Source organism: Myxine glutinosa, chromosome 4, assembly GCF_964187855.1.
Source record: "Myxine glutinosa chromosome 4, kmMyxGlut1.1, whole genome shotgun sequence".
Classification (NCBI taxonomy): domain Eukaryota; kingdom Metazoa; phylum Chordata; class Myxini; order Myxiniformes; family Myxinidae; genus Myxine; species Myxine glutinosa.
In genome coordinates this window covers 197,316,411-197,340,192 of record NC_136264.1, presented here as the reverse complement: position 1 = coordinate 197,340,192, position 23,782 = coordinate 197,316,411, and the positions used below count along the sequence as shown (strand labels likewise).

The window sequence follows — 23,782 nt, the reverse complement described above, 5'->3', positions numbered from 1 at the left end:
GTGGTCCGCAAGCAAACTCTTCTCTGGCCATCATGGCCGGTCCCAACACGTGGGGTCCATCAGTGTGGTGCTTGGCCACAAAAACGTGTGGTCCTTAAAGTGGTGCTAGGCCACAGGTCGTGCGGTCCATAAGGTGGTGTACCGGTCCAGGCAGGCTGTGCGGCTACCTGCGTACTTCCCCCGGACCCAAAATAACAAGCCGTGAGTGGGGAAGGAAGGACAAAGCACGCATCGGGGCAAGGTCACAAGGGTACACATCAAAACAAGGTAACGCAAGGTGAGGTGCATGGGAGCGAGCGGAGAAAGCTCGTCCCTACCGTACATCACCCCCCCCCCCCCCCCTGTCACCTACCCTACCCTTGCCCTTACCCCGTATTTACAAAACTCTACACATTTACAAATTTGTCGCTATTGCCCCTGTCTTCCCCATATCTCCTCTAAGACCAAATTCGTCAACAATCCCAATTTCTTATTAATCCCTCTATTCCGAATTTACCATCAATCCCTCATAAGGAGGAAGAGATGGAATAAACAAGCACAATGTCACCCCCATGTCATGATGCGTCTTACATCCCCAAAACATTTGCAACAAAAACAAACAAACATGGTGTGGAGTCATATCATCACCTCAGGTGAGTAGCTGCATATGGTGCGAAGGGATTTCAATCCTAACTCTACTCTGAATGACTTTAACACTCTTACTCTACCCGGGGTCTTTCCCTGGAAAACCATTGGCCATCTTACACGATGTGGTTCTAAAAACCAATTCCCACTGACCATCTGTGGCGCTCACCAATTTGGGGTCTCACTCCCCCGATTCAACTCCCTGGGCCCTTGCACAATTTCAGGGCTGGGTCGAGTGGCTCACCAGCAGGTCTACTCACCTGCACACCTCCGACACTGCAGTTGCCTCCGAGCTTACCTGCTCCTTACCCTAACCTACCTGGGGAAGGCCCGCTGGCGCTCTCACCCCTTACCGCCCTCTCTGGCGTCGGGCTACCCAGGTCCGTCCTCCGGATCCTCGGGCCCCATTGAACAACTCTACTGGCTCCCAGAGCCTACCTGCGGCCTCACCTGGCCGACAAACTAACAGTGGCGGAGTGCCCATTTAACCATACACACACTAACAGTCCACACGCCCAGCCAATTCACTCCACTAATGCACCCATCCAAACACAATTCTACCACGCGCACCACAGATGCCAATATCCACCACAATTTACCTATACCCTCTACCTACTCTTAAACTACCCTCCCCGGGTATTCGTGAAAGGGATCCATCTTCCCCATCCACTCCTTTCGCACCAACCACTCCACTCCACGTATTCCACACTACTCACTCCACACCATCCATTCCATACTCCATACCATTTATTCCATACTCCCTTCATTCCATGCTCCATTCCATCTATTCCATACTCCATTTATTCCATGCTCCATTCACTCCAGACCATCTACTCCATACTCCATGTATTCCATGCCATTCATTTCATCCAACCATTCTCCATACACCTGTGCTTCACCTGCACCCCTGTGCCCACACACCTGGTGTCACCTGTACACCTGGTGGCACTTGCACCTGTCTCTCCTCCAGGACCATTCATTCAATACAACTCACAATCACACCTTTCCCCATACTCTGCTCAATGCACAATCATGCCAATCATCATGCTCACCACAAAGAACTTCCTGCACACACACTGCATCATCTAAGCTGACTACTTCCATTCTGAAACTCGCGCTCCCCAGTCTTCCCTTATACTAAGCGCTCCCACGTCATTATAATCCACTAATCTGCTACGTCCCCTCTACAGGTACATGTCGCTACTTAACTCTACAGTTACCTATGGTCATCTTTCTCTAAATTCCTATCAATTTATCCTAACCCTCCCGGGCTAGTTTGCACAGCCAAAACCCCATAAACTATTGCTCATGTGCCCTGGACGGATGGGGGGGGGGGGGGGGCGATGGCAGAGTTGCCATCCCTCCACATCGGGCATCTCCCATTATCAATTTTGCCCATCCAATTTTTGCCAGTCAAATTTGCCAATCATTTTTACCCATCAAATTTGCAAATCATCACTGCCAATCATTTTTACCCATCAAATTTGCCAATCATTTTTTTACTGCCAATCATTTTTACTGCTACCCCTAATCGTCCATTATTCTGAGCCTCGGTGCGTCATTACATTTTCAAAGCTCAGCTTCGCAAAGCCGAGCAATGAATACGGGTGGTTTGGTCTCCTGCGGTTGGGTCCGTCCGGCATCCGATTCAGGGGAGGAGGTTTGGTTGGGCCAAGGTTTAAAGCACCATCCCGGCGCAAGGCCTTTCGCTCCGATGCGCGGTGGCCTTGCCTTGCCCGGGTGGAACGCCGCCACCACAAGGGGGCGCCGTTCCGACGCCTCCTACCTTCCCTCGAACCGGGCCGGTCGCCTTGCCCGGCAAAGCGCGGACTCGATCGTGCAGGGCGGGGCCCGGCCCGAATTGTGCACAACGCTCTGAACAGGAGCGACGCGACACCGATCCCCGCCGGCTCCCGCAATACACAAAGCCCGGCACGGACCGAGGGCTCGCGTCGGCTAAACGCTGTCCCGTTTAACGTCGATGCTCCCCGTACATGCTCACACCACTCGTCCCGTTCATTGCTCATACATCCCATACTCTCTGTCAATTCCACCACCGCACTCTCTGTTACACACCACTCGCTGTCCGCACAATCCATAACACACCTTGGCGCACACTCGTCGTTCGCACACTTCTCGCGTGCACTCTCCCCCGTTACGTACTCCGTAACCACCACGGGCGTGCACTCTTCCGTTACATCCCCTGTAACACTCCCCATCACGCGCTCCACCACCAACTCAGGTGTGCCTCCTCGCACACGCTCAACCATTCCAAGTGTGCATCCTCGCGACTGCTCCTCATCCATCTCACTCTCCGTATCACTCGCATCACACATACACTCCGACGTGCATTCGCCCTCGCACTCGGTAACACACTCATGCCTCGACGCCATTCGTACCCGCGTGCCGTTCACCTTCACACACCTTTTCCTCACCCGCGCGCCATTTCCATTCATAACGCGCACCACGGGCCTTTTACGAGTGCCCGGGTGCCGTCTCGATCCCAAACGCGCAAAAATTCTTTTTGCGCTAAACACCCTCCCGCAAAATCTTTTTGCACCATATACCACCTTACTCACCTTTGAGATCCTCCTCTCCACACGCACCTGCAAATCTTTATAAGTATTAGCAAGTACGGCATCAGTATGTGAATTCAGACTTTGTATGCATTCCATCTCTCCCTGCCGCGAATGCTGTTCTAAGTCCGCGGTCTCTCCAATTCCAATTTCCACTATTGATTCCTCGGTTTGAATTTCTTCTTTTTCCTTGTTAAGCCTGACGACCGCTGGCACTAACAAAATTTCCTTTTCTACCTCAGCGGTCGCCATTTTCCCCATACCCCGGGTCGCGATTTCTATGCCCGTCCACGTGACTTCGCTTTGCTCACCCTCGCTCACCCCCCCCCCCCCCCCCGCCCTTCTCAAACCGCGTTACCTCGTCGTGCACCCCCGCGACCTCTTCGCCCACCCTGCGGTCTCTCTCCCTCTCCACCTGCTTTATCTCATACCTGGCTTGCCCCCTCGCTAACCCCTCATTAATTTATTTGGCTTGGCCAATTATGCCCCCCAATTTGCCCCCTAACTTGTTTCCTACTCCTCCCCATTTGCTGTTTCCCATGTCATTTCTCAATTCCCCGATTTGGCTTCCCAATTCAGTTCTTAATCCCTTGAAGCTATCCCCTGTTTCGGCCACAAAGGCCATCATGTGGTTCATAAATAGGCCCCAGTCCATCGGGTGCCATGGGCTCGGCCACCATGACCATGTGCGAGGCGCCGCCATCTTGTGCGCCTGCAACCCCCGCTACCGCATCCTCATTGCTCTCCTCTTCCATTATTCCCACTGCCTCCCTAGGGTCCTGGGTCGCCTCTACCTCCTCATTCTCCCCTACCGGCACCCGATCGCCTTGATCATCCACGGCACGATTTAAAATTTAGATGTTTTAATAAAATTTCGGCCGCTCGTAAATTTTTGACCAAATTTTAAAAGATCTTTTAAAAATTTGGTTCGGGTCCAAATCCCAACTCCTCGACACCAATTGTTACGGATCCGGGGGACGGCACTCCCGTTAGCAAGGGGGGGTTAATTCCCTTTTCCTGTTAAGCTGGCCGTCCGACCGGTCCTGGGGGTATGACGTCACTTCTGGTCGATGGTGAGTAGGGTTGTAAGCCCAATTTAATTTATCTTAATACCTAATTACTACCACCGGCTGTAAGCGAGAAAATACTCCCACCCGGGCCGCAGCATGATTGGATTGTGCCGAGCGAAGCGAGCTGCGACTCAGGCCGTTAGCAAGAGACTAAACCCGACTATAAAGCAGTTGGCAAAATCGCGCCACAGGTACTCAATGGGGACAAGACTAAAGCGACCGGATGAGAGGAAGCCAAAGAACCAAAAAGGGTAAAGGAAGAACACAGGTTTATTTACTATCTACAAGAGGAAACGAAAGAAGGGCATTTACAAGGAGAAGAAGAAGCAGAACACAGGGCAGCCTTAAATCAGTCTTATATTATACCCCGGGACAAAACAAACAGACTCACACGACAGGAAATGGCTGGAAGGAGAAGAAGGGTCCAGGCAGATGGTAGGCGTCGAGGTCCGGCTCCAGGAGTGGACTTGCGTCGTGGTGGGAAACCCTGGCAGGCAGCGAGCGCGTATCGTGGACCGCGAGCGGGCAGTTCATATAGCGGGGGGGAAGCTGGTGTCCTGTGGCGTACGTAATAAATGCACGCTCGTGCCAAACGCCCCTCTCCAATGTTCACTAATACAAGCGTGCCCTTCTTCAACAAGTCTCTTACATCCAGCACTCTCTCATCAAAGAGTTTACAACGTGCGCGCCTCCAACCAGTTCCGTACAACCAGCGCTCTCCCATCCAAGTACGTGAAAGGGCTTTGCGTTCGCGCTTATTTAACACGACCAGCGATCACTCCACGAGGCAAAAAGCCACGCCTGCCAGCGATGTTCCTTCAGCCCTGGTTGGCTGGTGAGGGCTTACCGGCCACGCCTTTGATGACTGGATGACGTGGCCACACCTTCTTCTGGGCGCTCTGCCTCCTTTCTCGGCTGGAGACCGCGTGTTTAATGGCGGTTTGGGGCCAACAACCGAATCAAGGCAAGGAGCAGCGAACGCCGCCCTACTGCTACTTTGAAGAGCAGGTGAGACGATTGGGGAAATTGAAAGGGGCCTATCTTATTTGATTAATGCAACGCAGATTCAACTATTGGGAACAGATCCTTAACTGAAACACATAATAATGAAATAATTACAGAGAGGTCCTATGGTTCTCTCCGTGTTGTACATGGACTAACTCGGGTGCGATCCTTAATAAGCCAAATTGATGGGGATATTTACAGGGGATCATTTATAAGGGAAACATTTACTAAAATTTACTAGTGAAGGTTCTAAAAACCGTAACAATATATATATATATATACGTATATATATTGTTGCGGTTTTGAGAACCCACACTCTTGTAAATAAATATGACATCATTCTTGTAAATATGACATCATTAAAGGGTTAAAGGTTGCTCCCCATAGTTAGGCCGCAAGCAACACGTAGGTCATCATAGGACTTCAGTTATTTCATTAGTATGTGTTTAGATAAGGCCGTGTTTCCAATAGTTGAATCTGCGTTGTGTCAATCAAATAAGAGGTAGGCCCCATTCCGTTCATTTTACAGCCTCCCTCTCCATGCCATTCCTTTAAGCGCGCCCTCCAGTCTGCCCTATGGCTCTCCCAATTTGTTACGCGCCTTTGTTAGCAGCAGCTTCCTTAGCGCTCGCTCAACGCCACCATGAGCCATGCGGTGAGGCCCGGAAAGAGGGGGCAGAGCGCCAGGAAGAAGGTGTGGCCACGTCATCCAGCCGTCAAAGGCGGGGCCGGTAAGCCTTAACCAGCCAACCAGGGCTGAAGTGACATGACCGACAGGCGTGGCTTTGGGGCTCGCGGAGTGATCGCTTGGTCGAGTTATATAAGTGCGAACGCAAAGCCCTTTTACAGGACTGCGCGTAGGACTGTCGTGATTGCAAGTTCACTTACTTACTGGGAGAACGCGCGTTGTATGGAAAGAACTGACTGATGGGAGAGAGTGCTGATGGTGACAGAACTTACCTGAGACTGATGCAGTGGCGCTGATGAAAGGAGGACCTTATCAAAGGAGTACATTGGAGAGGGGGCGTTTGGCGCCTTTGTATAGTGCACATATACAACCTCTACATACGCCATAGGGCACCAGCTTCCCCCCGCTATATAATTGTTCGGTCGCGTTCAACTACACGCGGAGCTGCCTGCCGGGTTTCGTCCGCTGGATCGGAGCTTGGAGTGGAGCCAACTGGAGCCTGGACGTGCCGGTGACGATCCACCATCTACAATCCCCGTGTGAGTGTGTACGTTTGTCCTGGGTATTAAGAATAAGACTGTTTAAGGCTGCCCTGTGTTCTTCTTCCTCCACTTCTTATCCTGTACATTCTTTCGTTTCCTCTTCTCCTTCTTGTAAATAATTAATTAATAAACCAATCTTTGTTCTTCCTATTTTCTGGTTTCCTCTTGTCCGGTCGCATCCGTCTTTTCTCTCATTGGTTAAACGTGGCACGATTAGGAACCGCTGAGAATCGGGTTTAGTCCTTGTTAATAGCTCGGATCGCGGATTGCTATCTGCTCGGCATTTCCCATCATATCCGTGGTTCGAGCGGGAGTTATTCCCTCGTTTCCGGCCGGCGTTAGTAATTAGGTAGTAGTGAACCCCTAGGCCTAACAAACCCTACCTAACGCCGCGCCGGGAAGGACGTTATAACTTCCAGGACTCGGGTCGGCCAGATAAAAGGACCAGGGGATTAACCCCCCCCCCCCCTCCCCCCCTTGATAAGGGGAGAGCCGAGGTCCGAGATCCGTAACAATATATATATATATATATATATATATATATATATATATATATATGTATATATATATATATATATATATATATATATATATATATATATATATATATATGTATTTGCATATACAGTATATACCGTATATACATATATATATATATATATATATATATATATATATATATATATATATATATATATATATATATATATATAGATATATATGTATATATATGTATTTGCATATACAGTATATATTTGCATATGCAGTATATACATACACATATATATTTGCATATACAGTATATATAAATATAAATCCTCCACCTTGTAACCGACTTGTCGTAAAATACGAAAAAGGAAACGTTGCCGAGTCTAAAAGCTGCCTCACTTCGGGCACGAAACCTGCAATCAGAGGCAGCGACCCAGATCGGCTCACATACCCTGCCAGAGGCAACTTTCCATTGCTTCTTCAGTCAGCAAAGTTGCTGCAACTTTTCACTCGCAAAGTGCCCCTACCGGGCCGCAAGAGTTCCAGGTGGGATCATGAACTTTCTTAATTACCTTCCCCATAATACCCTCCACCCCTCACCACCCACCATCATAACCCCCCAACCTCTCCCCGTTATTTTCCCTCCCTCCGACACCAGCAATCCCTAAGCCCTCCAAGGCCGAACCTTAAACGTCGACGCGAAAGCGAGATGCCGCAGCAGGAGGACCTGAGGAGGCCGGTTTGAGAAAGCCGTATAAGCCGCAATGAGTCTTCGCTCCACACGGGGCAAAGTCCGAAGCTCGTGGAAGAAAAAGTTTTGAAAAGTTTCGCCGAGTTTGTGAGCGAGGTCTATCTCCGGAGGGCGCTGGGAGCGCTGCTCCCGAAACAATGATTTATTGCGCTCGAAACGTCATCCCGATTTAGCAGGAGGAAGAACAAGAAGAAGAAAGCAGGGGTGGGAGAAGTGTTCGGAGGAGGGGGAGGTGGGGAGGTACCGAGTACTGGGGTAGATTGGCGGGTGGCGAGTGCACGTGTTAGGAAAAGTTTGAAGTTGCGGGACTCGCTGAAACTTTTGTTCTCCCCCGCCTCTAGCTCCGGACCCTATTTATTGCCTTCCAAGTGAGGATTTTGGGGACCAGAGGAGTCGCCAACAATCCGCCATTTGAAGAAACTTTTCAAGGTGCTGCTCAATGCCGCGTCGTCCATAACAGCTCCTGTGCACCTCTGGATCTTGGAATCTTGGATAACGAAAGTTAACTTCTCGGGATGGAGGGCGCGACGATTCGCTGACGAGACCCACTGGATCATAACCCCCTCTTCGGCTCTCTGGACCCTCGGCCCCTCTGCTCGACCATCGTCCGATGCGCGGTGGCACCCGCTCTACCTGTTCGACCGACGACGTAAAGTCTCGCGACCCTGCGACCCGAGCCCGAGCCCCCAGAGACGAGGCACCGACTCACGGTATGAAATCACGACCTCGGACACTCCCCTCGAGGTCTATATAACTTTGTGACCCAGTGTTTAATCGGTAATCGATGTGTCGGTGCGACATGCGATTGATGTATCGGTGCGACATGCGATCGATGTATCGGTGCGACATGCGATTGATGTATCGGTGCGACATGCGATCGATGTATCGGTGCGACATGCGATCGATGTATCGGTGCGACATGCGATTGATGTATCGGTGCGACATGCGATCGATGTATCGGTGCGACATGCGATCGATGTATCGGTGCGATATGTGATCGATGTATCGGTGCGATATGTGATCGATGTATCGGTGCGATATGTGATCGGTGCGACATGCGATCGATGTATCGGTGCGACATGCGATCGATGTATCGGTGCGACATGCGATCGATGTATCGGTGCGACATACGATCGATGTATCGGTGCGACATGCGATCGATGTATCGGTGCGACATGCGATCGATGTATCGGTGCGACATGCGACCGATGTATCGGTGCGACATGCGATCGATGTGTCGGTGCGACATGTGATCGATGTGTCGGTGCGACATGTGATCGATGTATCGGTGCGACATGTGATCGATGTATCGGTGCTGCCAGACCGAGTGCGATGGTTGTTTAAATATGATCCGAAATGAGCGGGTAGATTCGGGAGAAGACCAGGTGTTTGTAACGATTTGATCCGAGGTCACGAGTGCGTCTTGTTTTATTCACAAATTTTTATATTCTGAAAATATTGATTTCTTTGCCATTTCGGATCCTTAGTTCCATTTAATGGCATCGGCTGCTCCAAATACATGATGTGCCATGAGTGCGGGTGAGACCCTTCAGACGGCCAAGGTGAGGGGCGGGGGACCCAGGTGAGGGGTGGGGGACCCAGGTGACCTAGGCGGGGACAACCTCGGAACGTCAACGATTTTATGACGTCCTCGTCGATTCTACAATCGTGATGGTGTGCGCTCTATAATCGTGATGGTGTGCGCTCTACAATCGTGATGGTGTGCGCTCTACAATCGTGATGGTGTGCACTCTATAATCGTGATGGTGTGCGCTCTACAATCGTGATGGTGTGCGCTCTACAATCGTGATGGTGTGCGCTCTACAATCGTGATGGTGTGCGCTCTATAATCGTGATGGTGTGCGCTCTACAATCGTGATGATGTGCGCTCTACAATCGTGATGGCGTGCGCTCTACAATCGTGATGGTGTGCGCTCTACAATCGTGATGGTGTGCGCTCTATAATCGTGATGGTGTACGCTCTACAATCGTGATGGTGTGCGCTCTACAATCGTGATGGTGTGCGCTCTATAATCGTGATGGTGTGCGCTCTATAATCGTGATGGTGTGCGCTCTACAATCGTGATGGTGTGCGCTCTACAATCGTGATGGTGTGCGCTCTATCATCGTGATGGTGTGCACTCTATAATCGTGAAGGTGTGCGCTCTATCATCGTGATGGTGTTCGCTCTATAATCGTGATGGTGTGCGCTCTATAATCGTGATGGTGTGCGCTCTATAATCGTGATGGTGTGCGCTCTATAATCGCGATGGTGTGCGCTCTATCATCGTGATGGTGTGCGCTCTATAATCGTGATGGTGTGCGCTCTATCATCGTGATGGTGTGCGCTCCATCATCGTGAAGGTGTGCACTCTGTCATCGTGATGGTGTGCGCTCTATCATCGTGATGGTGTTCGCTCTATAATCGTGATGGTGTGCGCTCTATAATCGTGATGGTGTGCGCTCTATAATCGTGAAGGTGTGCGCTCTATAATCGTGAAGGTGTGCACTCTATCATCGTGATGGTGTGCGATCTATCATCGTGATGGTGTGCGCTCTATAATCGTGAAGGTGTGCACTCTATCATCGTGAAGGTGTGCACTCTATCATCGTGATGGTGTGCGCTCTATCATCGTGATGGTGCTCGCTCTATAATCGTGATGGTGTGCGCTCTATCATCGTGATGGTGTGCGCTCTATAATCGGGATGGTGTGCGCTCTATCATCGTGATGGTGTGCGCTCTATCATCGTGATGGTGTGCGCTCTATCATCGTGATGGTGTGCGCTCTATAATCGTGATGGTGTGCGCTCTATAATCGTGATGGTGTGCGCTCTATAATCGTGATGGTGTGCGCTCTATCATCGTGATGGTATTCGCTCTATCATCGTGATGGTGTGTGCTCTATCATCGTGATGGTGTGCGCTCTATAATCGTGATGGTGTGTGCTCTATCATCGTGATGGTGTGTGCTCTATCATCGTGATGGTGTGCGCTCTATCATCGTGATGGTGTGCGCTCTATAATCGTGATGGTGTGGGCTCTATCATCGTGATGGTGTGCACGCTATAATCGTGATGGTGTGTGCTCTATCATCGTGATGGTGTTCGCTCTATCATCGTGATGGTGTGTGCTCTATCATCGTGATGGTGTGCGCTCTATAATCGTGATGGTGTGCGCTCTATCATCGTGATGGTGTCTGCTCTATCATCGTGATGGTGTGCGCTCTATCATCGTGATGGTGTGCGCTCTACCATCGTGATGGTGTGCGCGCTATCATCGTGATGGTGTGCGCGTTATAATCGTGATGGTGTGCGCTCTATCATCGTGATGGTGTGCGCTCTATAATCGTGATGGTGTGCGCTCTATCATGGTGATGGTGTGCGCTCTATCATCGTGATGGTGTGCGCTCTATCATGGTGATGGTGTGCGCTCTATCATGGTTATAGTGTGCGCTCTATCATCGTGATGGTGTGCGCTCTATCATCGTGATGGTGTCTGCTCTATCATCGTGATGGTGTGCGCTCTATCATCGTGATGGTGTGCGCTCTCTCCGGGATAGTCCTTCGCTGTGGTTCTGCGTCGATTGCGATTCATTTGCTGCGCTTTGATTTGCAAATCGAAGTTGTTGTTTTTTTCTGTTCCAGATCGATCACGTGTGATCACAATTACCATTGAACACCTTCATGATGTATTGAGCTCATCGGGTTTAGCAGTTTTCGCACACGTTATACACGGTGGGCTTAATTGTTCAGGTGAAATGATATACCTGTACCGTAATCAATGATTGCAAGTAAAGAAAATTCATTCCTTTACACGTATGTCAATCATTCTTTAATATGAGTTTATTTTGTGAAGGAATTTTGGGTTTATTTAAAACGATGATGAAGAATTCACTTTGTGAAAAGATCAACGGATGTGCGTGGGACGGGGAAGGTGCAGGAATCGAACCGCAAGTCCGTTCATGTGGTTTGTGGTGATTCGTTGTGTTTGTTTGTTTGTGTTCAAGTGTGCAAGATGTGATTCTGCCTTTGCTGTGTGTGGATGTGACTCGTGGTGTGTGGATGTGACTCGTGGTGTGTGGATGTGACTCGGGGTGTGTGGTTGTGACTCGTGGTGTGTGGATGTGACTCGTGGTGTGTGGATGTGACTCGTGGTGTGTGGATGTGACTCGTGGTGTCTGGATGTGAATCGTGGTGTGTGGATGTGACTCGTGGGGTGTGGATGTGACTCGTGGTGTGTGGATGTGAATCGTGGTGTGTGGATGTGACTCATGGTGTGTGGTTAAGGCTTGTGATTCTGGCTGTGCAGTGTGTGGGTTCTGATTTTAGGTGTGCAGTGTGTGGATTGGGATGCTGGGGCTAAGGTGTGTGGATTGTGATGCTGGGTGTGTAGTGTTTGGATTGTGATGCTGGGGCTAATGCGTGTGGATTGTGATGCTTGGGCTAAGGTGTGTGGATTGTGATGCTGGGTGTGTGGTGTGTTGATTGTGATGCTGTGTTTGTGGTGTGTGGATTTGGATGCTGGGTTTAAGGTGTGTGGATTGTGATGAAGAGTGCGTGGTTTGTGGATTGTGATGCTGGGGCTAAGGTGTGTTGATTGTGATGCTGGGTGTGTGGTGTGTTGATTGTGATGCTGTGTTTGTGGTGTGTGGATTTGGATGCTGGGTTTAAGGTGTGTGGATTGTGATGAAGAGTGCGTGGTTTGTGGATTGTGATGCTGGGGCTAAGGGGTGTGGATTGTAATTCTGGGTAAGTGGTGTGTGGATTGTGATGCTGGGTGTGTGGTGTGTGGATTGTGATGCTGGGGCTAACGTGTGTGGATTGTGATCCTGGGTGTGTGGTGTGTGATGCTGGTGCTAACGTGTGTGGATTGTGATGCTGTGTGTGTGGTGTGTGGCTTGTGATGCTGGGTGTGTGGTGTGTGGATTGTGATGCTGGGTTTGCGGTGTGTGGATTGTGATTCTGAGTGTGCATGGTGTGGGCTGTAACAGAGAGTTTGCCTGTTCAGGCTGTGAGGGAGGGCTCGTGTGTGGAGGTTTTTGGGGCTCGTGTGTGGAGCTCGTGTGTGGAGGCAAACCCTCGATGGAGGGTTTGCCTGTTCCGGTTGTGATGGAGGGTTCGCCTGTGCGGGTTGTGATGGAGGGTTCGTCTGTTTCGGATTGTGAACGAGGGTTCGTCTGTTTCAGGTTGTGATGGAGGGTTTGCCTGTTCGGGTTGTGATGGAGGATTCGCCTGTTCGGGTTGTGAACGAGGGTTCGCCTGTTCGGGTTGTGATCGAGGGTTTGCCTGTTCGAGTTGTGATGGAGGATTCGTCTGTTTCGGATTGTGAACGAGGGTTCGTCTGTTTCAGGTTGTGATGGAGGGTTTGCCTGTTCGGGTTGTGATGGAGGATTCGCCTGTTCAGGTTGTGATGGAGGGTTCGCCTGTTCGGGTTGTGATGGAGGGTTCGTCTGTTTCGGGTTGTGATGGAGGATTCGTCTGTTTTGGGTTGTGACGGAGGGTTCGTCTGTTTCGGGTTGTGATGGAGGGTTCGCCTGTTCAGGTTGTGATGGAGGGTTCGTCTGTTTCAGGTTGTGATGGAGGGTTTGCCTGTTCAGGTTGTGATGGAGGGTTCGTCTGTTTCAGGTTGTGATGGAGGGTTCGTCTGTTTCAGGTTGTGATGGAGGGTTCGCCTGTTTGGGTTGTGACGGAGGGTTCGCCTGTTTGGGTTGTGACGGAGGGTTCGCCTGTTCGGGTTGGGACGGAGGGTTTGCCTGTTCGGGTTGTGACGGAGGGTTCGCCTGTTCGGGTTGTGACGGAGGGTTCATCTGTTTCGGGTTGTGATGGAGGGTTCGTCTGTTTCGGGTTGTGACGGAGGTTTCGCCTGTTCGGGTTGTGACGGAGGGTTCGCCTGTTCGGGTTGTGACGGAGGGTTTGCCTGTTCGGGCTGTGGTGGAGGGTTCGTCTGTTCAGGTTGTGATGGAGGGTTCGCCTGTTCGGGTTGTGACGGAGGGTTCGCCTGTTCGGGTTGTGACAGAGGGTTCGCCTGTTCGGGTTGTGATGGAGGGTTCGCCTGTTTTGGGTTGTGACAGAGGGTTCGCCTGTTCAGGTTGTGATGGAGGGTTCGCCTGTTCGGGTTGTGATGGAGGGTTCGCCTGTTCGGGTTGTGATGGAGGGTTCGTCTGTTCAGGTTGTGATGGAGGGTTCGCCTGTTCGGGTTGTGACGGAGGGTTCGCCTGTTCAGGTTGTGATGGAGGGTTCGCCTGTTCGGGTTGTGATGGAGGGTTCGTCTGTTTTGGGTTGTGACGGAGGGTTCGTCTGTTTCGGGTTGTGATGGAGGGTTCGCCTGTTCAGGTTGTGATGGAGGGTTCGTCTGTTTCAGGTTGTGATGGAGGGTTTGCCTGTTCAGGTTGTGATGGAGGGTTCGTCTGTTTCAGGTTGTGATGGAGGGTTCGTCTGTTTCATGTTGTGATGGAGGGTTCGCCTGTTTGGGTTGTGACGGAGGGTTCGCCTGTTTGGGTTGTGACGGAGGGTTCGCCTGTTCGGGTTGTGATGGAGGGTTCGTCTGTTTCAGGTTGTGACGGAGGGTTCGCCTGTTCAGGGTGTGATGGAGGGTTCGTCTGTTTCAGGTTGTGATGGAGGGTTTGTCTGTTTCGGGTTGTGATGGAGGGTTCGTCTGTTTCAGGTTGTGATGGAGGGTTTGCCTGTTTGGGTTGTGACGGAGGGTTCGCCTGTTTGGGTTGTGACGGAGGGTTCGCCTGTTCGGGTTGGGACGGAGGGTTTGCCTGTTCGGGTTGTGACAGAGGGTTCGCCTGTTCGGGTTGTGACGGAGGGTTCATCTGTTTCGGGTTGTGATGGAGGGTTCGTCTGTTTCGGGTTGTGACGGAGGTTTCGCCTGTTCGGGTTGGGACGGAGGGTTTGCCTGTTCGGGTTGTGACGGAGGGTTCGCCTGTTCGGGTTGTGACGGAGGGTTCGTCTGTTTCGGGTTGTGATGGAGGGTTCGTCTGTTTCGGGTTGTGACGGAGGTTTCGCCTGTTCGGGTTGTGACGGAGGGTTCGCCTGTTCGGGTTGTGACGGAGGGTTTGCCTGTTCGGGCTGTGGTGGAGGGTTCGTCTGTTCAGGTTGTGATGGAGGGTTCGCCTGTTCGGGTTGTGACGGAGGGTTCGCCTGTTCGGGTTGTGACAGAGGGTTCGCCTGTTCGGGTTGTGATGGAGGGTTCGCCTGTTTTGGGTTGTGACAGAGGGTTCACCTGTTCAGGTTGTGATGGAGGGTTCGCCTGTTCGGGTTGTGATGGAGGGTTCGCCTGTTCGGGTTGTGATGGAGGGTTCGTCTGTTCAGGTTGTGATGGAGGGTTCGCCTGTTCGGGTTGTGATGGAGGGTTCGCCTGTTCAGGTTGTGATGGAGGGTTCGCCTGTTCGGGTTGTGATGGAGGGTTCGTCTGTTTTGGGTTGTGACGGAGGGTTCGTCTGTTTCGGGTTGTGATGGAGGGTTCGCCTGTTCAGGTTGTGATGGAGGGTTCGTCTGTTTCAGGTTGTGATGGAGGGTTTGCCTGTTCAGGTTGTGATGGAGGGTTCGTCTGTTTCAGGTTGTGATGGAGGGTTCGTCTGTTTCAGGTTGTGATGGAGGGTTCGCCTGTTTGGGTTGTGACGGAGGGTTCGCCTGTTTGGGTTGTGACGGAGGGTTCGCCTGTTCGGGTTGTGATGGAGGGTTCGTCTGTTTCAGGTTGTGACGGAGGGTTCGCCTGTTCAGGGTGTGATGGAGGGTTCGTCTGTTTCAGGTTGTGATGGAGGGTTTGTCTGTTTCAGGTTGTGATGGAGGGTTTGTCTGTTTCGGGTTGTGACGGAGGGTTCGTCTGTTTCAGGTTGTGATGGAGGGTTCGCCTGTTCAGGTTGTGATGGAGGGTTCCTCTGTTTCAGGTTGTGATGGAGGGTTCGTCTGTTTCAGGTTGTGACGGAGAGTTCATCTGTTTCGGGTTGTGACGGAGGGTTCGCCTGTTCGGGTTGTGACAGAGGGTTCGCCTGTTCGGGTTGTGACGGAGGGTTCATCTGTTTCGGGTTGTGATGGAGGGTTCGTCTGTTTCGGGTTGTGACGGAGGTTTCGCCTGTTTGGGTTGTGACGGAGGGTTCGCCTGTTCGGGTTGTGACGGAGGGTTTGCCTGTTCGGGCTGTGATGGAGGGTTCGTCTGTTCGGGTTGTGATGGAGGGTTCGCCTGTTCGGGTTGTGACGGAGGGTTCGCCTGTTCGGGTTGTGACAGAGGGTTCGCCTGTTCGGGTTGTGATGGAGGGTTCGCCCGTTTTGGGTTGTGACAGAGGGTTCGCCTGTTCAGGTTGTGACGGAGGGTTTGCCTGTTCGGGCTGTGATGGAGGGTTCGCCTGTTTTGGGTTGTGACAGAGGGTTCGCCTGTTCAGGTTGTGACGGAGGGTTTGCCTGTTCGGGTTGTGATGGAGGGTTCGCCTGTTTTGGGTTGTGACAGAGGGTTCGCCTGTTCAGGTTGTGATGGAGGGTTCGCCTGTTCGGGTTGTGACGGAGGGTTCGCCTGTTCGGGTTGTGACAGAGGGTTCGCCTGTTCGGGTTGTGATGGAGGGTTCGCCTGTTTTGGGTTGTGACAGAGGGTTCGCCTGTTCAGGTTGTGACGGAGGTTTCGCCTGTTCGGGTTGTGACGGAGGGTTCGCCTGTTCGGGTTGTGACGGAGGGTTTGCCTGTTCGGGCTGTGATGGAGGGTTCGTCTGTTCAGGTTGTGATGGAGGGTTCGCCTGTTCGGGTTGTGACGGAGGGTTCGCCTGTTCGGGTTGTGACAGAGGGTTCGCCTGTTCGGGTTGTGATGGAGGGTTCGCCTGTTTTGGGTTGTGACAGAGGGTTCGCCTGTTCAGGTTGTGATGGAGGGTTCGCCTGTTCGGGTTGTGATGGAGGGTTCGCCTGTTCGGGTTGTGATGGAGGGTTCGTCTGTTCAGGTTGTGATGGAGGGTTCGCCTGTTCGGGTTGTGACGGAGGGTTCGCCTGTTCAGGTTGTGATGGAGGGTTCGTCTGTTTCGGGTTGCGACACTTGGTTTGTGCATGCGATTGTCATGCTGGTGTTGCGTGTGCAGTGCTGAAGCTCTGATGAATTCCCCCATTTTCCTTGCCTGTCCCTGCGTCCCTCAAGCTGTCAATCGGCGCCACTTGGAAGCATCCGTTCAGCATTCCTCTATCACGGGTCATGAGTCGCCTAATGTAACATCCCCTTGGGCTCCGTTCAACCATCCAACAGTAATGGCTGCGTGAAGCATCTGTTCAACGCACGGTTACTCGCGTGTTTCGTGTCTCGGTCCAAACGCTCCATTCGATAAAGCAACGCAGGTCGTTTTCCTCTCCAACCATTGTCCTGTTGCATCTCAACTCGCCTTACATCGACGACTTGTTACCGACCACGTCTCCCTGTCCTGAGCGTTGACCCGCAGGAAGACTATTTGGAATGATCCAGTCCCCATATTGTTTGAACCAAATGTGAACTCTCACCTTTCCTGATTGCTTCCACCGCAAACGTGTCCTGGCTTTGGCAGGAGATCACTGGTCCATTTACTATACCTTTACCTTATTTACTGCCGATGTTAGTTGGTGAAGATCAGCTGTTGAAAAACTCGTTGCGTGCGACTTCATATTTTCTCCCGACAAGAAGTTATCAACTTAACTCGAACTTTTGTTAGTATTTGTTTGGGTTGGTTGGTTAACTTTGGAAGTTGGTTAACTTTGGAAGGTGGTTGTTTGGAAGTTGGTTAACTTTGGAAGTTGGTTAACTTTGGAAGTTGGTTGTTTGGAAGTTGGTTATTTTTGGAAGTTGGTTAACTTTGGAAGTTGATTGTTTGGAAGTTGGTTAACTTTGGAAGTTGATTGTTTGGAAGTTGGTTAACTTTGGAAGTTGGTTGTTTGGAAGTTGGTTAACTTTGGAAGTTGGTTGTTTGGAAGTTGGTTAACTTTGGAAGTTGGTTGTTTGGAAGTTAGTTAACTTTGGAAGTTGGTTGTTTGGAAATTGGTTAACTTTGGAAGTTGCTTAACTTAGGAAGTTGGTTGTTTGGAAGTTGGTTAACTTTGGAAGTTAGTTAACTTTGGAAGTTGGTTGTTTGGAAATTGGTTAACTTTGGAAGTTGGTTAACTTAGGAAGTTGGTTGTTTGGAAGTTGGCTAACTTTCTAAAATATGTGAATTATTGTTCATAGACCCCTTGATGCGAACTCAGAAGTTTGTACAAATGGTCTTCCTTTAAATGCATATTTTTAAAAGTTAAATCTTTGTTTATAAAACAAAACCTAAAATAGTGAACAGTTTATAATATAGCATCTTTGACAACGATGTATGATTAATCGATCTAAAGCGTCTATCAGGCATGAACGAGCTCTTGTGATAACTTTCCTTTTGGCAAACTTGCTGTGAAACTTTACAGTTTGTTGAACTTTGTTTTTAAAGAGTCCCACATGAGTTGAGGACAAAAAAGTGAGATGGAGAAACTAACACCATGTTCAGTAGAGTTTGGTCACCATTTACGAAATTAAGTAATATATGACGTCATGATTCAAGAATGAATACACTGAGCTTGATGAGAGACCCTGTATGTACCACAGAGGTAACATGGCTCCACCTTATACCCTCTACCAATATTGATTACATCATATTTGGTTGCTATCCTCTTTCAAAAGTGCAAAAAGGGGATCGTTCTTTCTTTTGAACTTGTAATTTTACAGGTTTGTCTCTAAGGGGTAAAACTGGACAAAACTGTGATCATTGGGGTCAAGACTTGCATCAAGGGGTGGAGTCATTTGAGTTAGGTAACTCTGACGTCATACAACTTGTGTGTATGGTGAGGCGTGTGGGCTGGTGTGACCATAAAACATGTTTTTCCCACGACTCCCACTTGTATGGTCCAATTTTACCTCTTCCTTATCCTCTCCCAACTACCCTCCTTTCTGTGTCTATCATCCAGTTCTCTTCTTTTTTTTCTTTTTTTACCTCCTCTCGTTCATTTGCATTCACCTACGTTGTTTGTTCGAATTAACGTAAATATTCAATGCAACCTCTCGGGTGGGAATTTTGTCAAGGTCCCGCAGGGCCCACAACGTCCTGCTCTTTTTGAGAAGCCGTGGGATCGTGAAAATCCAAAAGACCCGACGTAAATGCAGGTGAAACGGCCGGCTTATTTCGTCCCCGCGCGAAGGACTGCGTGCTCTAAGATGCAGCGCCCCCTGCTGGCACTGCTCCATGACAGCAGCTTCGGTTCGAGATTGAACCCCCACGGGGTGAAACCCCACACCTGATATCTCGGAGACGAGCACGCTGCTGACTGAGCCGTCAGGTTGTCTTTCAGTTCGTTTTACCTTCTTCGTGCGTTCTACAAACTATTTGTCTTTCAGGAGTTTAACTTCATACTTGTGTTGACTTTGTTCCATGATCTCGGCAGGTAGTCTTGTGTTCACAAAAGCATATCTTCAGTCAATAAATTCCAATACTAGTAATTTATACCCTAAAATGATAAACTTTATCACAATATCAATCGCATTGATGTTGTGGCTCTTGGAACCTTGAGAAAGAGTTAAAGACAAGGAACACTTTTAAAGTTTGTCCCATTCTGCAAACTAAAACTATTCTTCTAAAATTCTGCCCTAAAATTCTGTCCCATTCTGATAAACCACATCCTTGATATTCAGAAAGTTATCTGTTGAAACGTGTAATGTGAGTTTTTGCCAAATAACGACATTAAACCTCAAAGACAAAACTTGGGTTTTTTAAAATGAATTTATTTATTTATTTATTTTTTATTACAAATTTTTTTTAACGCAAAACTTTTAAAAATTCATTTTACTTATTTTTACAATTCAATTATTTATTAATTCTTTACTTTCCATCCCGTGTGATAAAATGCAACTTCTTTCCATTTCATGGTAATTCTGTGGAGGCATCCTTGCTCACCTTTGTGGCTCTCTGGTTCGCTGTAAAATGTCACGTGATATTCCCAAACAATCTTTGAAACCTAAGATGGTGATAGGGGCAACTCGCCACTTCTGAATCTGAACTTGCACACCTGCAAAGTCTCACCCATTGGGCGTGAAGCTCAGGGCGATTCACCCACTAGTTTCACGAATCACCCACGACTCGCACGATTCACCCATGAGTTGCCCGATTCGCACATGCGACACGGGGATCTCTCACTTGGTGCAGAGATTCGCCCACATGGTGTGGTGGCTTGCCCATGCAATTCATCCGCGAATCACAATGATTCGCTCATGCGATTCGCATGCACCTCGTGGCAGTTCACACACAGACATCACAACGATCCTTTCATACAATTCACCTGTGCATCGTGGAGATACGCCGGCAGGTTGCGGTGGTTCGCCCATAGGATTCACCTGCGCATCGCGGCAATACTCCCACTGATCACAGTGGTTTGCCTATAGGATTCACCTGCGCATCACGGCGATACTACCACTTTTCACAGCGGTTTGCCCATAGGATTCACCTGCGCATCGCGGCGATACTCCCACTGATCACAGTGGTTTGCCTATAGGATTCACCTGCGCATCACGGCGATAATACCACTTTTCACAGGCGTTTGCCCATAGGATTCACCTGCGCATCGCGGCAATACTCCCACTAATCACAGTGGTTTGCCTATAGGATTCACCTGCGCATCACGGCGATACCACCACTTTTCACAGCGGTTTGCCCATGGGCTTCATCTGCGCATTGCGGCGATATGTCCGCATGTCAGTGGTTCACCCATGAGATTCAATTGCGCGTCATGGCAATACGCTCACATTTCGTGGCGATTCAACCACACATCTCACATTTCGCACACGCGACACGGGGGCCTCCTACTTGGTGCAGCAATTTGGTTGCATGGTGCTTCACCTTTGGTGTAGGATTCATCCGTGTCGCGGAGGTTCACCAATGGGATTCGTCCACATGTCACAGATCTGCTCGTGCAAATCTCCTGCGCGTCGTGGCGATTCGTCCGCATATTACGGTAGTTCGTCCATGGGACTCATTTGTGCATCGTGGCGATTCAACCGCACATCTCACATTTTGCCCCAGCCACGGCCCATTTCGCACACGTGACATGGGAGTCTCACACTTCGTGCAGCAATTCGCTCGCACGGCACAGCGATTCGCCTGCATCTGCATGATTCTCCCCCATGTCGCGGTGATTTACTCCTATGGGATTTGTCCACACGTCACAATGATGCGCTCGTGCAATTCTCCCGAATTTTGTGGCAATTCGCCCACGAGTCATGCTGGTGTGTAGTTAGCCATTGTAGTACATATATGTATGTCACACATTTCGATTTTCCCCCCTTTATGACACAAATAATTTCCTACACAATGGACGTACGTGGCCAGTGTGGCTGTGGAAATGTCCCTTACATGAACCCCATGCATCATTATCCAGTTTTTGTCCAAGATGTTTGTTATTTCAGGCATGCTAATTGTGGATACCATATTTTGACGATGTCATCGAGTCACGAGCCATTTACCGAATGCCATGTGTGTTATTGATTGGGAAGAATTTTGTATTTCTGAACAAAAAAAGCTTTTCAAAATCTCACCTTATGTTCACGATGCCAATGCAGAAAAGGCAGTGAAATGAACCGATGAATGACACCTCACAGCTGCAGCCAAATGAATGAGACCTTCAAAATGGTCCAGACTACAGCATTTGAAGTCTACGTTTACAAGATTTTCCCGAGGTGGGAGCGGGGGATGGTGAGACCCCATACGTAGACCCCCTCGAGAGGGCCGACTCACTTTGCTCGTCGAGCTACCACCTCGGCCTCGCTCATTGAAAAAGAAAAGACTTGCGAGATCTCAAAACTATCAAGCGCAGCCGCCATCCATCAATGAAAATTTTGAAAAAAACACTTCATCCGTTTACGTCATGGTCCTAGACTTTCGCTGAATCTTGAAGGTTGCGAGAATGAGGCGTGTGAAGGAACATCATAACATTGACGTCACAGAGCAAATTGTATATAGACAGAGCAAGAACGGAACGTCATTGAGACAAGGCAATGGAAGAAATACAAAAGGTCAAGTTGGTTGTAGCAAAGAAAATGTTTTTGATTTTTTTTCCCCAAAAATACGGCACATAGAGACGGTATTGTGAGGGAAAGGTGCACAATAATTGATTGATTAATTGTGTAACTAACATAAATAAATAATTATCGTAAAATAATTTCTTCATCAATTTGCTAATAGCATGCCCATAGGATGTGGCTCCAAACCACCAGTGTTTCATCCGAAGGTGTAACCTTTTGAAAATTAATGAAATAATCGATTAATAGAAGAAAAAATTGATTAATCAATTAGTAATAAATCGATTAATTGATTAATCAATAAATCAAAAATATACTTTAGAGCCACATCACTTTCTCACTGTCGTGTCCAAATATCAGCTTCATAGCTCAAATGGTGCCTGAGATATTGCCCAGATGAGAAAGAAAATAAATAAGTACTTAATTAATCAATAATAATTAAGTAACTAATCAACTAATTGATTAATCAAAAAACAAAAAATACCCTTTTTGCCAAAACACTTGCTCACTATTGTGTCGAAATTTCAGCTTCCTAGCTCAAAGGATGGCTGAGATATCGCCCGGACAAACAAACAAGAAAGAAAGAAACCAGAGTGAAAACTGAGTACTCCCTTTCAGCGCGCGTCATTGCCGGCCCCCTTCGGTGCCTGGCGATGACGTCATGCAGCATGTGAAGAAGGAATAGGAAAGGAGAAGTGCACAAAAAAAATAATTTTTGAACACTTCATAGATTTTTAGAATGATCCTTGCAGATTATTGTGCAATCATACAGATACCTCGTAGATTGTGGGAAAAGGGAGTGATTGGAGGATGAAAGATTGCATGTCGGGGGGAAGGTGATGAATCGCAATCGGGTTCAAAAGGACACATTGTTTCGAAATCCCGGAGGCCCTCTCAATATGTTGTTTTGTGTCCGACCCGAAGCTCCGCATACCTGCGACTTACTCCACACACGCAATACACTCTGTTTATCTACCTGTCCTACCTCGTCCTCTGCACTATCCATCTCCCATCCTTCTGTGCTGTTTGTTTGTCCCTTTGCTGCGGCCGTCGTTCCTTTTTCAGCCTGATCTCCGCTGTGCTGCTGCGGCGTCGTCCTGCTCCACCATGTACCTCAAACACGCTTTGGAAGCCATTTGATTTGATTTGGAAGTTAACTGCCCTTACTACGATATATTTAACAGTCCCAATCATTCTCAGCTTGTGGGGTCGAATGAGGAACTTTTTTTTGGCCCATGTCTTTCACGAACCTGCTGGTCAGGCCTGACATTTGACTGAAGTTGGTTTGGGCGATGATTCTCCAAGTCTTCACGAAAGACACTATGGGAACACCTCCAGTACTAGCAGACAGGACATCCGACTTAACGTCTATCCATTGGACAGCACATGCATTGATGAATCGCCGTGCATTTGAAACACCAGGATGACAATTTATAGTTGGGTCGAGATTCTAACCCATGCTAGACAACTCAGAGGCGAGTGTGCGTACAACTTGGCTATCCTACCTGTAGGTCTGGTGTGTTTTACTTTTATCTTATGAGTGAGTACACTATGAGCCATAACAAAGGAATTCTCTTGCGGAGCGGGGCTTTTTTACGCAAATATGTCAAGTTATTGAAAGACAAACGTCTTCCAAGGGCTTGTGACATATTTGCATAAAAAACAATAATAACAAGTACAGATACATTCAAAGTACACTGCCCCCATGCCAATTAATGAAATATCCTCCAGCGCGGCATTGGCGGGTGCCTCTGGCTCCTGGCAATACCACCGTGCAGCTCATAGAGACTGTATTGGGTGAGAAAGGTGTGCAATAATTGATTGGTTAATTGCATAATTAAAATCAATAAATGATTATCATAAAATATTTTCTTAATCAATTGCCTAATAGCATACCGAAACCACCAGTGCTTCATTCGAAGCTATAACTTTTAGAAAATTAATTAAATAAGTCATTATTTGGGAAAATTAAATAATTAATTTATTAATCAATAAATAATTAATCG

The 23,782-nt window shown here is 49.0% G+C and overlaps 1 protein-coding gene across 4 annotated transcripts in view; it reads left to right on the top strand.

The window, feature by feature from the left end:
• LOC137425615 (protein Wnt-5b) overlaps positions 1–23,782 on the top strand; it is a 472,266-nt gene that overhangs the window by 340,988 nt on the left and 107,496 nt on the right. The window contains exon 1 of one of the 4 annotated variants that reach the window (XM_068114218.2): positions 7,755–8,455. The exons of 1 other annotated variant lie outside the window; for it this stretch is intronic. Coding sequence is in view for 1 of the 3 variants with exons in the window: in XM_068114213.2 (XP_067970314.1) it covers positions 8,356–8,455 (100 nt within the window). In the remaining 2 variants the exon portion in view is untranslated. Of the gene's footprint in view, positions 1–7,754; positions 8,456–23,782 lie in introns of those variants that run through there. 2 more of the 4 variants (XM_068114213.2, XM_078776865.1) reach the window with 2 other exon arrangements.